At 46.4% G+C, this 12,377-nt stretch overlaps 1 protein-coding gene across 3 annotated transcripts in view; it reads left to right on the forward strand.

Annotated features, from left to right (window-relative positions):
- The first annotated feature begins 4,917 nt into the window (after positions 1 to 4,917).
- Positions 4,918 to 12,377, forward strand: part of chd3 (chromodomain helicase DNA binding protein 3) — a 57,274-nt gene continuing 49,814 nt past the window's right edge. For all 3 annotated transcript variants that reach the window (XM_085349541.1, XM_085349538.1, XM_085349539.1), the window contains exons 1-7: positions 4,918 to 5,102; positions 7,639 to 7,766; positions 7,871 to 8,059; positions 8,157 to 8,284; positions 9,985 to 10,223; positions 11,453 to 11,592; positions 11,738 to 11,867. In XM_085349541.1, the coding sequence (XP_085205667.1) occupies positions 4,940 to 5,102; positions 7,639 to 7,766; positions 7,871 to 8,059; positions 8,157 to 8,284; positions 9,985 to 10,223; positions 11,453 to 11,592; positions 11,738 to 11,867 (1,117 nt within the window). In that variant the 5' untranslated portion in view covers positions 4,918 to 4,939. The remainder of the gene's footprint in view (positions 5,103 to 7,638; positions 7,767 to 7,870; positions 8,060 to 8,156; positions 8,285 to 9,984; positions 10,224 to 11,452; positions 11,593 to 11,737; positions 11,868 to 12,377) is intronic.

Here is a 12,377-nt window from a genome sequence, read left to right on the forward strand (position 1 = left end):
TAACTGCAAATGAAATGAACTGTAACACACACTGTAGAGGAACCAATAAGCAAAAGATCCACGGTGCCAAACATCTAACAGAACCATGAAACCCAATTACTTACAGGAAAAAGAGAACAGAGAAGCTGCGTGAGAGAAGAAGAAACACTATGATAGTAAACCTCTTTTTCTCAAGTGCCAAAAATCTAAATCTAAATGACCGCATAGATTAAATGTTACACACTGGATAAGACAGATGATGTAAAACTGGAATGTTGGCATGTGAATATAAATATCTGGTTTGCACTTTTCTCTCAAAGTAGAGTTTGAAGGAGGGGCTAATAGTTTCTTTTCTATTTAGTTCCTACGTTTTCCTGCGTTTTTTTTTATTATTATCGCCGTGAAATATTTTAAAAGACTTTAAAAAGAATTTAGAGTCAAGATTTATGTGAGTCATTCCCGAGAAAGGAAAGATCAAGTTAAGATACAATATCATAAGATCAGACAAACACTGTTCAGCAAACGACCCGGAACAGATGTAACTACTGATGTTTAAAAAAGCATGATTTTGTAGAAGATATACTCTTGTGCAGCAGCATTTCATCATATATTCACTGTATATCGACGCATCTCTATGTGAATGAAATGAATGAGAGTGAAAATAGAGCCTCAGCTAGGTGGTGTGCATAGTTTTTTTTTAATCTGAACTAAAGTCATAATCCACAGATCTTCTTGTAGTGGCAGTGAGTGCTGGCCTTGCTGCTGACTGTGCTGATGGTATCTTGAATCCTTAGAAGAGGGATGACTGGCATCATAGTCGTAACTAAAGGTTTGTATCCTCTTTATCCTTCAAAACTCCACGCATAGCATGCAAAAGAAGGCTATTTTGTGTTTTTGACCCATCTGCAGAGAAGTGTAGGAGCACCCACATTAAAAAGCTTTTAATATGTGAGGTTAAAGTCATTATCAATGGCATCCCTAACCCTAGTGCTGTGTTTTGGAGAGAACCACATCCTATCCACACACCCATCCATCTAGCTCCTTCTGCTTATCAGATTCAGCGTTGTAGTTGGAGCCCGTCCCAGCTTCTTGGGACACTTAAAATGGCACATTTTAATAGTTTAGGTTAGAATGATAATCACAGATGATGACCTATGCCTCATGAGTTAAAAGTAAACCTGTGAGGATTTACTTTCTTTTACTGTCCAAAGAAGCCTTAACCCTAAACCTCGATGTGTCACACTTTATCTGGTGGATGTGGATGTTGCTGATTATGTCCTTTACAGTCTTGATGTAGTTAGATAGTTCAGGAGTTTTTCATCACCCTCTCCCTCTTATGTCTCTGATAAAACTTTCCCATAAATCATCATCTCTCAATGTAGACGGCCACAACTGGAGCCCATTAACTGGCACAATTAAACCCCAAAAAGCACTGTGTCCCACCTTTACTTTTTATCACTTTATTACCGGTACAAGTGTTTCACTGGTCAGGGAATACGCTGAGCCAAAACTCAACTGATCAGCACTTCTTCTGCTGCTAATTCAATCCCACACCAGCGCCTGCTGGATTGGCCCCCGCTGCACGCCTCTTATTTAAGCATTATCTGCTCCCCGGGTCGCCTCAGTTCAGACAGCTCAGCTCTGAATGGAGCTCAGGAGCCGGTGTCTTCCTCTGTGTGTCACACTGCATAAAATCTGGGTTAGCTGGAGCGCAGCACCCAGGGGAGGCTTTTCTCTCTCATCCTCGACATGTCTCCCTGCCAAACGGGGAGTGTTGGTAGCGGCGGGCGGGTGGGCGGGGAGGGGGAAGGCGGGTAGTCACAGCAGAGTAGCGCAGTATGTCAGGGCCTACGGCACATGAGAGCCCTGGCTGCTTTCACCCTTTTTTTTCTTTTGCAATAGCATAGTGAGAAACATGCACGGTTATGAGTACAGATACTTCACTCACACACATAGGTAGTGTGGGTTAGGGTATGTAAGCTACACACACACACAGCTTCCACATCACCAGCCTCTCAATCTGGCAACCGCAGACACCTCAGTGGCCAGAGGCTTAGTGGGTGGGTGGATGGGGGGACTCCAGTCACACACACACACACTGTGATACACTTTCCCTGCACTGACACACACAGACATGTCTCCTCTGCCCATGTTGTCTTGCGTTGCGCCGTCTCTCTCTTGGCAGATGTGGCCTTTGGATCAGACACTAATTAAATTCCTCTCCTCTCATTTGTGGGCGCGGGACGAGCTGAGCCGAAGCAGCTCGAGCACCTGTTGCAGCAGCAGCAGAGAGAGGAGGAGGAGGAGGAGCGTGCTCAGCAGGCGAGGCGTAACTGAAATGCTTGTTTACACGATACCCAGTTATTGGTGTGGGAGCCACAGCTGACAGAGTGACAGATAGCATAGACGGAGCGCTGAACTTGGAGACGCGGAGGCTTTATGAGATGTCACAACGGCTAGGCTGCCTGAGTTGTCGGCCGTGTGGTCGGGATGTCTTTCAGCTTCGGACACTTTTATAATTCCACATTTCCCCCCTCCTGCGTTCACTTACAGATCTGTTGGGACAACAGGAGGGTTAGAGAAGGTTGTATCGTGGTGAGGTTCAGGGAGATTTAGGCGTGCTTGCACTGCAACATTTCAGTTATCTTCATATAAAACTTCCTTAGGTTGTTTAACAGTGGATGACATATCTGTGTGTGTGTGTCAATGTGTGTACATGTGGCTTATGGTGTAAACCACAATGTGTGGTCAGTAAGACTGGAAAGGTGGTTCACTGAGGTAACAGTGAGCCTGGATTCACAATGCTTGCATTTCTTTATTTGCATGTGCTCAGCATGCAAACTGAATGGAGTGTAAAAGGCCTTTTGACTTTGGTGTGGCCTGACCCCCCAAGGCCTCCTCAGGTAGCTCAAACCTCAGGCAATACTGGGCGGGTGGCCCTTTAACTGTGGGCTGGTTGAGCAGGTGACCCGTATGCCAAAGGCTGCTGCAGCTGCACAGTCTGAGTCTGCCCCCTGGCCATTTCCTCCACTCTTGCCCTGCCTTGTCTCTGCACTATCCTTTCAAAATAAAGGCTGAAAATACAAAAAGCAAATGTTACTACATATAAAACCCTTCCACGGTGCGTCTTTGGTCCTGTCTTCCTCCCCTCACCCCCAAGTGGTCGCAGCAGATGGCTGCCCCTCCCTGAGCCCGGTTATGGTAGAGGTTTCTTCCTGTTAAAAGGGAGTTTTTCCTTCCCACTCTCACCAAGTGCTTACTCATGGGGGTAGTGTGATTGTTGAGGTTTTTTCTGTACTATTGTAGGGCCTTTACCTCATATAAAGATAAAGACCCTTTACCTTTATATGAGTCTACTGTTGTTGTGATTTAGCACTTTATAAATAAAATTTCACACTCTTCCCTCTAACTCTGAACAAATGTTCACACACTCTAGGGCTGACTACAGTTTGCTGAAGCGAATTAAACAGTAAAGACATGAGCAGCTTATTGGAACACAGGTGCTGAGATATTAAAGGGACCAAGGGTCTACTGCTACTAGATATCGGCTCACTGGGAAACAAGAGATTGCAAGAAATGTGTAATTTGTTCATTATTTATTCAATATCTCTTTTAAATGAAATAGGAATCATGTATTTTAAAACATAATGCGCCTTTTAAAAAGATATTATGTAAATTCTTTTTTTAAACCATATATTTGAATCTTTAGTGAAGTCACAGTTTCCTGCCTGACCCTGATTTTCTATGTGAGGCTTGAATGCGGAAAAAAAAAAAAAAAAAAAAGCAAATCAAAATTCCTTTTGTCAAAACAAAAGTGCCCCGAGGGCTGGCCGGGGTCTAGGCATTCCCATGGCCTTACTGCCATCCAGTTGTCACAGCTCGGCGGTAACGAGAGCGCGACTTTACAGCGAGAGCTCGGAAAATCTCTCGTGGCCGTTTTAAACGCCGGTGCGAGAGACGGCGTGCGCACTTGGAGCCGTTTCTCGCGGTGCTTTCTAGAGGTGGAAACGCGGTTTTGCGTACCCCGACCTGTTTCCATCCCCACCACAAGTAGTTAATTTTTTAAGCAATACAATCTGATGTAAGTCTGGGCATGGCTGCGGCAGATTTTCCCAACCCCCCTCTCTCACTCACTCTCTCTCTCTCTCAATCCCTCCCCAGCACTCATACACACGCACACGCTCACACACACACAAGTATATATACAAGCGCGTGCCCAACCCTACTGCTGCTGCTCCAAAATAATTTCTTTTTTTTTTTTGAAGCACAACGGTGGGGGCTCCGGAGAATATAAGGTGGCCATATTTGATAGATTTGTGTCGGGGTCTGCAATGCAGAAAGCGAGAGTTGTTGCGTGTGATCTGGCAAGTGACAGTGACACCAGGCAAGTCTGTCGGATTCGTGACTGATCCGGACTTGAGGGGCTGGGGAGGGTGAGGGGGATAGAGAAAGAGAGAGCGAGAGAGAGGGGAAAAAAGAGAGGAGGGGAGGTGGGGGGTCAGAGAGAGAAAAGAAACAAACAAGTAACAATGTAACTTACATGCAGTCACACACCCCCTTTTTTTTGCTCCTTGTAACAATGTGTACGTTTTTGAGGAGGGAGGGGGCGCGCGGAGGGAGAAAGAGAGAAGGAGAGAGAGAGAGAAAGGAGGAGGGGGGTGCGTTCTGAAATAATATAGTCAGCCATTTTTTATGTAAGGGGATTTTTTTTTCTTATTGGGGGGGTTGTTAAAAAATAAATATAAGAGGGCGGCCATCTTTGTTGCTCTGCCTTGGTGTAAAATATTCCAAAACGCCCCCCACTTTTTCCTGAGCCGATTTGAATATTAAATAAATATCATATAATCGGACAAGAACGCGCTTTTTCTCCCCCTTTCTTCTTCTTCTCCTTCTTCTTTCTCCCTCCTTCTTTTTTTTTTTTTTTTTTAAATACAAGGACGGATCCAATGACAGGGATATAATGTCCTCTCCTCTCCGGTCCTGTGAGGAAGACGAGGGCATGGTGGTTAATTCCGAGGGAGGAGATTTTGATGAAGAAGACGACGACGGGGACCTGGACGAGAACGCAAGCGACATAAACTCACCGGCGGCGCCTCGGGAAACTGCAACACCAGCCGCGCCAGGTACAGTAAAAAACGGGAAACTGGCGGACAGGTCGGGAGCGCGCACACGAAATAAGAAATACACACACTCACGCGCGCTTTTTGCTGCTTTTCTTAGAGGCACAAATATAAGATAGAAAAGCGCGTGATGGAAGTGTCCGAAACCCGCAGATCTTCTTTCTGTTAATCCCCCCCCTCCTCCAACACATCCCATCCAGGTCCACATCGGTACAGTAGAAAGCAGCGAGATCTCGAGTGCGCGCAGACAACAACAACAACAAAAAAGAAAGAAAGAAAGCCTCCTTTAACACTTTTTCCTTCCTCTTAAAAAAAGACAGCCGCACTCAGGCTGCTGTCCTGTTATGGCAGCTATACGTTGCTGTAGGTGCCATATTTGCAGCTGCGAGAGCGCGCTGTGCAAACACAAGTCCAGTTTGCAACAAAAACGCCACAAACTCACACACACAACCTACTGATGTGTTTCTGCTGTGTTTTGCACTTTGTCCTCACTCCACTTCCTCTTTGCGTCTAGCATCCCCAGCAAAAGTTTAAACTGAACTTGGCACCGCTGTTGTGGCTTTGCCTCCCCCCCTCACTTCGTCGCGATCTCACTTCACAGTCGTGAAAAGTTGTTGAAAAGAAAAAAAAATAGTCCCTTGCTTTTTTTTATTGGTGGGGTTCTTGGACGTGCAGGACTTGCAAATTGTTTTTAAAAAGCAGAGGTCTGCGGGGGTAATGAGGTCGCCCTGAAGGACTGGTACACACGCTAGCATGGACTCTCCTCTTGGCCGGAGGCTATGTATAAATCTGATAGCAGTCTGGGGAGACGATGCAGTCACAGAGCCGGGCGAGTGTGTGAAATCGCGACGAGAGGCACAAACTGCCTGGTTGTCTCTGTGATAGGTCAGGACAGGACAGCACTGCCCGCATGCTGCTCGTTTTCTTGTAAAAGGTACCCATACTGCGTTCAGCTCCGGAGGACCTGCTCGGTCGTTACCCGTATTAAACGTCTATTATCGGGCATGTTTGGCGCCTCGGAGCTGGGTGTTAGTGTGTCTGTGTCCCATTCTGATTCTTAACCGCGCCCCTTTCGCAGCAGCAGCAACATACAAATATCGATCGCGTCAGGCGATGATTGACTAAATGACATTCTGGAAGTTTCTGTGGCAGTGAACTTGCACGGGGGGGCAGTGAAAGTGAAGGGTGCAGAGAGTGGAGGCTGGTTAACCACACAGCAACAGTGGAGATCAGATGCACGGCTGAAAGCTGCCGTCGTGGGCTGTACTGTGAGCTCTGGTTTGGATGTGACTGAAGCACAGAGTTAAAAGTCAGCTCGGAGCTCCGAGTGTCAGGACGGCAGCCTGCACAAATCATCCCACTGCGCTCTTTTTTGTACTTAATTAGCTCGAGGGCTCCGTGGACCTGCTGTCACGCAGTGCGAGACAGATAAATTAGTGTCGAGGCCTCCCGGCGGGAGGACCTTAACCCCATCGCGACCTTGTTTCCAGCAGCGGTCACAGCGGTGGTCAGGGGGCCTGAGCGGGAGAGAAGTCGTTCCAGTTCACCGCTCCGGCGGCCTCTGAATCACCGAGCCCCGCGTGCGTGCCGCTGCCGCCCCCGGCGTGCGTTCGGCGGCTGAACGCTGCACGCAGACGCGGGAAGTGGGGTTGGCTGGTGGACGGGGTGGGAGTGAGGAGGAGGTGAGGGGATGGCTGTTGCTGCTGCTGTTGCTGGTGGTGGTGGGGGGAGCGCGCACCAACAAAGGCAGGCAGACAATAAAAACCGACAAATCGCAGCCTGTGAAACGGGACGAGCGGCTGGCGGAGACCGCAGCCCATATCTTGGTTATGCTTCAACGCTTTGCTGCTTTCTCCGCGAAGCCCGGGCTGCTATCTGCCCTCGTCTTCCTGTGTTCCTCTTGTCATTTGCAAGCCAGGTCGGCCTGCAGGTTAAATTCCTTTCTCCCCCCGTGGCTGCGATGATTCCCACGTAAAATCGGGAATAACTGGCCTGACATTTTCAGGTCTTATGCCACATAATGTCAGCTGGTTTCAGTTGCTGCACAGTGGCTCAGTCCCCTCTGAGCTGTCTGAGGTTTTCAGACTATTTCTTCCCTGAAATAAAAGTTTTATAAATTTAAATCCTCCCTCAACTCATCAGGATGTATCCATTGATTATCAGCAACAACCCCACCACCACCACTTCCTCCCCCAGGGCTCTGTTTTTCTTTTTTTTTTCTTTTTAACAAAGGTAATGATCACCCTTTGCATTGCCATAAACCAATTACATCCCCAGGCTGCAGCAACCGGCTGTCAAATCTACTTAGAGCGCTCTGACAAACTATCTAATTTAGCATGTGTCACAATTCAGACAAGGTCAGAGGTCAGCGATGCCACTGTGTGGCTATCGTGCAGCCTTTGTCATGTGTAATTATGGTCAGCTGGGATTAGCGGGCTTGTCGGGGAGCGTTTTGAGAAGATTAATGTTCAGCTGATTCTGATAGCTGTCTTTTCTTCCACGCTTTCTTAACCCTCTCTCTCTCTCTCTTCCTCCTCAGAGGAAGAGGCAGAGCTATCAGACAGAGAGGTCCCGTTGAGGAAGAAAGGCCGGCCGAAGAAGAAGAAGGACACAAAAAAGAAAGACAAGGAAGGGAAACCTGTCAAAGCAAAAAAACGCAAGAAGATCGTGAGTTTCCTCGGCCTGTGGATTTTGGAAGTTTGACGTCCACATTACAGCGTCTTAACTGCTCTTCTTCCTTTTTTGTTTTTCATCTCTCGCTGCATGCACAGGACAGTGATGTAGAGAGAGACTCGGACAGAGAAAGAGACTACGGCGAGAACTCGGACAGCATTGCCAGCGACTATGGATCTGGTGAGAAAAAGAAAAAGAAGAAACATAAAGAAAGGAAAGAGAAGAAAACCAAGAAAAAGAAAAAAGACGATGGGGATCGAGACAGCAGTCAGGAGGAAACAACGAAGGTAAAGACGTTTTCGCTTGACTCCCAAAAACCCCAACAGTGATCAACGGTGACGAGTCCACCCTTGTTCACGGTCTGATGCTCTGCTTTCTTCTCAGCAACCGTTAGAACAGAAGACCTCGGCGCAGCTGGCGAGGGAGTGGGGCCTGGAGGATGTCGATCACATCTTCACAGAGGAGGACTACAGGGAGCTCACCAACTACAAAGCCTTCAGCCAGTTCATGAGGTACGGCCTGCTCTCTGTTCTCACGTGGGTGGGTGACATCAAGACAGCTAAACCTTCCCCAATAGGCTCCACAGATTAGGTTTACTGGATGGTTAAATAGGTTCAGACAACTCACTTCTGATGAGCTGTCGTCAGGTGGAAAAAAGGTGCTCGACATTCGAATTTCTCTCGCTTTTCAGGGTAAAAGACGAGTAAGAGTGCTGACGTCCTGTGGGAACGTTTGTCTGGAAATGTCGTGTCATTACGCCTGTATTCAAAAGACATTAGCTCCGCACACTCGCTGTGACTTTGCACTGCAGGGGTGCAGTTTGGAAATCTTTTGATTCTAACTTCTGTTTGAGTTGCAGAGTGGAGTCAGATTCCCGTTAGCTGATCTGATGGGAGTGGAAGTGCTGCTGCTAACTATGTGGATGTTGACAATGTGCTTATGGCTTGTTGTCAAAGGAGCTTGCAAAGAAAAGCGTCTGGACTTCTTTAAGTTGCTTGAAGACGTTTCACCTCTTATCCGAGAAGCATCTTCAAGCAACTTAAAGAAGTCCAGACGCTTTTCTTTGCAAGCTCCTTTGACTACGATGACCTGGATGACTGAGAACCTTCACAGACTTATGGCTTGTTGTTTTTATTCTTTACTCCCCCACAGTGTCTACATCTGCTGGTAAGCTTACTGTAACTGCTCAGCTCATGTGACGAGGCTGGTTAAGAGAGTGAGGAGTCCTCGGCTTGGCTGGCTAACTTTTACAGAGTTCAGGTGCTTGAGGGTCTTGATCCCGAGCAGCTGTGGTGATACGGGTGCCCACCTGGTCTGTTGTGGTGATGACAGAGCTGAGCCTCTAGGCAAAGTTCCTACCTGGCGTCTAGCTGACAGACAGAAAGGAGCTGTCTGTGAAATATTTCTAAACTCGAGGAGAAGCTTGTTCATCTTGGAGATGCTCTGAGTTAAGGTGCCTCATGGCTTTCGTGGTGAGGTGTATTTTGGGCTTGGTGACCTCAGGCCTGATCCAAGATGTCTTGAAGACATTGTATGTTATGACTGAAATGCTTCATTATGGTCCCTAATCTGTAGGCGGTGGCTAGAGACAGAGAGAGGGGAGATCTAGTCAACTCTGTTTGACTTTTGCCCCCTGGGACAAGGACCCAAATAAGCAGTAGAACGGATGGTTAGATACAATAGAAACATCAATAAACGTCCATATATGGTTGATTCTACAACACATGGAAATGAAACTGTTTCATTGACAGGACTTGAACCTATTAATACCAAACAAACCTTAATAATAATAATAATGTCAAAACGATTTGATACTTTTTGGTGACACTGCTTCCTCCTTAATGAAGAAGAGCTCCTGTTAAGTGTCTGTTAGCACAGACGCCAGTAGCCTGGGTTGACTACTATTACTTGTTTCTGTCCCCCTGTGGCAGCCGTGTCTTTATCATCCCAGCTTTGTATAAATGAGACAGCAGCCCCCGTGTTACATGTAACACTGTGTCAGCAGCAGCCTGAGCCTCGGTCTCTGGGGCTGACTCATACCTGCTTTGACTCTCATAAGTAATGTGTAATGCCCAGCGCCTGTTCAGCCAACTTGTCTGCAGCTGGTAGGAAAGCTAATTGACAAATGAACCTGGTGATTGGCTCTCTTGATGGAGGTGAAAGTTTATTCATTTTGGTTATGTGGTTTCACTCTCACAACGCTCTCTCTTAGGCCGATGATCGCCAAGAAGAACCCTAAGATCCCCATGTCAAAGATGATGACCATCCTGGGGGTCAAGTGGAGGGAGTTTAGCTCTAACAACCCCTTCAAGGGCAACGCTGCAGCTGTGGCGGCGGCGGCTGCGGCCGCTGCCATCGCTGTTGCCGAGCAGGTCTCTGCAGCGACCGCCTCACCTGAACCGCCACCTCAGCCTCCACCTGTTAGAAAAGCCAAGACAAAAGAGGGCAAAGGTCTGTCGTCTTCCCATTCCTGTACTAGGACCAGGGCAACGAGATGTTTTAGAGGCACACGATGAACACAGCAGATGTTGACCGATGTTAGGTTTACAGAACTGCGCAAAAATGTTGAACCACCCCTCATTTCTTTAGATTTTGTTTCCAAGGAGCCAGACTTTTATGTAAATGTACTTTCTGAAAGTATTTCAAAATCTTTCTTTGGAAACTAATTTTTACTTCAATCCTAGTTCCTGATCACTTTCAGAGAAATGGTTTTATTTGTTTGTTTAAACTACTTAACACTGAGTTGTTGATCATCATGCTTAAAAAAGGCACCTAACACCTAACCAGTGTCAGCTGTCTGCACAAGAAGCCATTTTTAAGGAAGGGAAGCAGGGACAAAAGACTGGGGTATGTCAAATTACACAAGAACTGGACTGTGAAACAGGTCTAATGGAGTGATGAATCCAAATTTGAAAATATTGAGTCAAATCATCGTTGATATACAGAGAGGAGGTCAGGAGAGAGGTATACCAGTGAGTGTCTACAGCCATCTTTATAAACAGGGTGGAGGCACTGTCATGGTTTAAAGCTGCATTTCACCCAGTGGTGTCAGAGATCTTGTCAAAATGAGTGGAATTATGAACGTAGATGATCCATTAGATCATGCAATACCTGCAAAGCATCTGATTGGCAGCAGCTTCATTTTTCAGCATGACAATGATCCAAAAAACGCTGCCAATGCTGTAAAAACATACCTGGATAGAAAAAGACACAGTGGAACTCTATCAGTGATGGATTGGCCTCCTCTGAGCTCAGACCTCAACATTATTGAAGCAGTGTGGGATCATTTTGACAGAGAACAGAACAAAAGGCAGAAACATCCAAAGAAGAGCTTTGAAAGTCCTTCAAGAAGCCTGGAGAGCTATTCCTGAAGACTACTTAAAGAAATTACAGGAAAGCTGACTAAGAGAGTTTAAGAATAAAGGTGGTCAAACCAAATATTGACTTTCAAACTGAATAGAAATATATTTCCATGTATGTTTGCGCGTTTCAACTAACTGCTGCACCTGTTTCCCCTTTTCCTGGCAAAATCTAAGGGTATGAGGGGTGGCTCGAGACTTTTGCACATGTGCTGTACATGCTAATGGAGAGCAGTAAACTAATGCTAACCTCTCATTTACCTCTATCCCTTTTCTGATACAGCTCACTGATACAGCTTCTTTGTTATGCTGTCTGTCCAGGTCCGGGTTACAAGAAGCGCAGTAAAAGTCCTCGAGTTCCAGACAAGAAAAAGGCTTCAGCCGTAGCCAAAGCTAAAAAGATGGCACCCATCCGTATTAAATTATCACCTATCAGTGCCAAGAGGAAGAAGAGCTGCTCGGTGAGTGTGAAGTTTAGAGTATTCGTGAAACACTGAATCGGTGGAAGTTAAAAACAGCGTCGCTCCCTGTTGTTTTCCTCTGTTTCTTGTTACCTGTCTCTCCTCACTTCACTCACTGCCCCCGTGCTTTCTCGTGCTCTGCTAGAGCGAGGATATGGATGAGGACGAGTCTGAGCAGGAGGACTCCAGCGTTCACAGCTCCTCGGTTCGCTCTGACAGCTCTGGCCGAGTGAAGAAGAACAAGCGCGGACGGCCTGCCAAGAAGAAGAAGAAAAGTAAGCGCAGCCTGCTTGTTATACGTACAGCACATAATTATAAATGATGTACAGCCTCCCTGTCCACATCCATCTTACAGCTCCACTGTTAAGTTTACTTTGGCTTATTGGAATCCAAAGGAATAATGCAGCTCAACTCTTCTGGTTCAGACAATAATCTTCTCTCTTTGCTGATAAAAGTGTATTTAAAAGGATGAACCTGAGCTGGGAAACAGTATTAACAGCAGTGGAGCGATGACTGAACTGTGTGAGGGATGAGATAGGCAGAGGATGAAGGTGCTTCCAGCTGCAGATGAATACAGTTACAGGCTGTATACTCTTGGAGTATATTTTTAGCAGCTATTTAACAAAACATTCATATTACTGGAGCTTGGTTAAAATGGAGACAGCGTGCAGATTGAACAAAAATACTGCACAAAGTGAATAATTCGACTTTTTATAGTCTCCTATTTATAACACAAAACTGGAGATGCATAAACATAAAACATAAAAAAAAATCAAAAATCAAAT

This window comes from Diplotaxodon limnothrissa, linkage group LG3, assembly GCF_057381915.1.
Source record: "Diplotaxodon limnothrissa isolate DT_005_m linkage group LG3, D_limnothrissa_male_GT1.1, whole genome shotgun sequence".
NCBI classification, from domain to species: Eukaryota; Metazoa; Chordata; class Actinopteri; order Cichliformes; family Cichlidae; genus Diplotaxodon; species Diplotaxodon limnothrissa.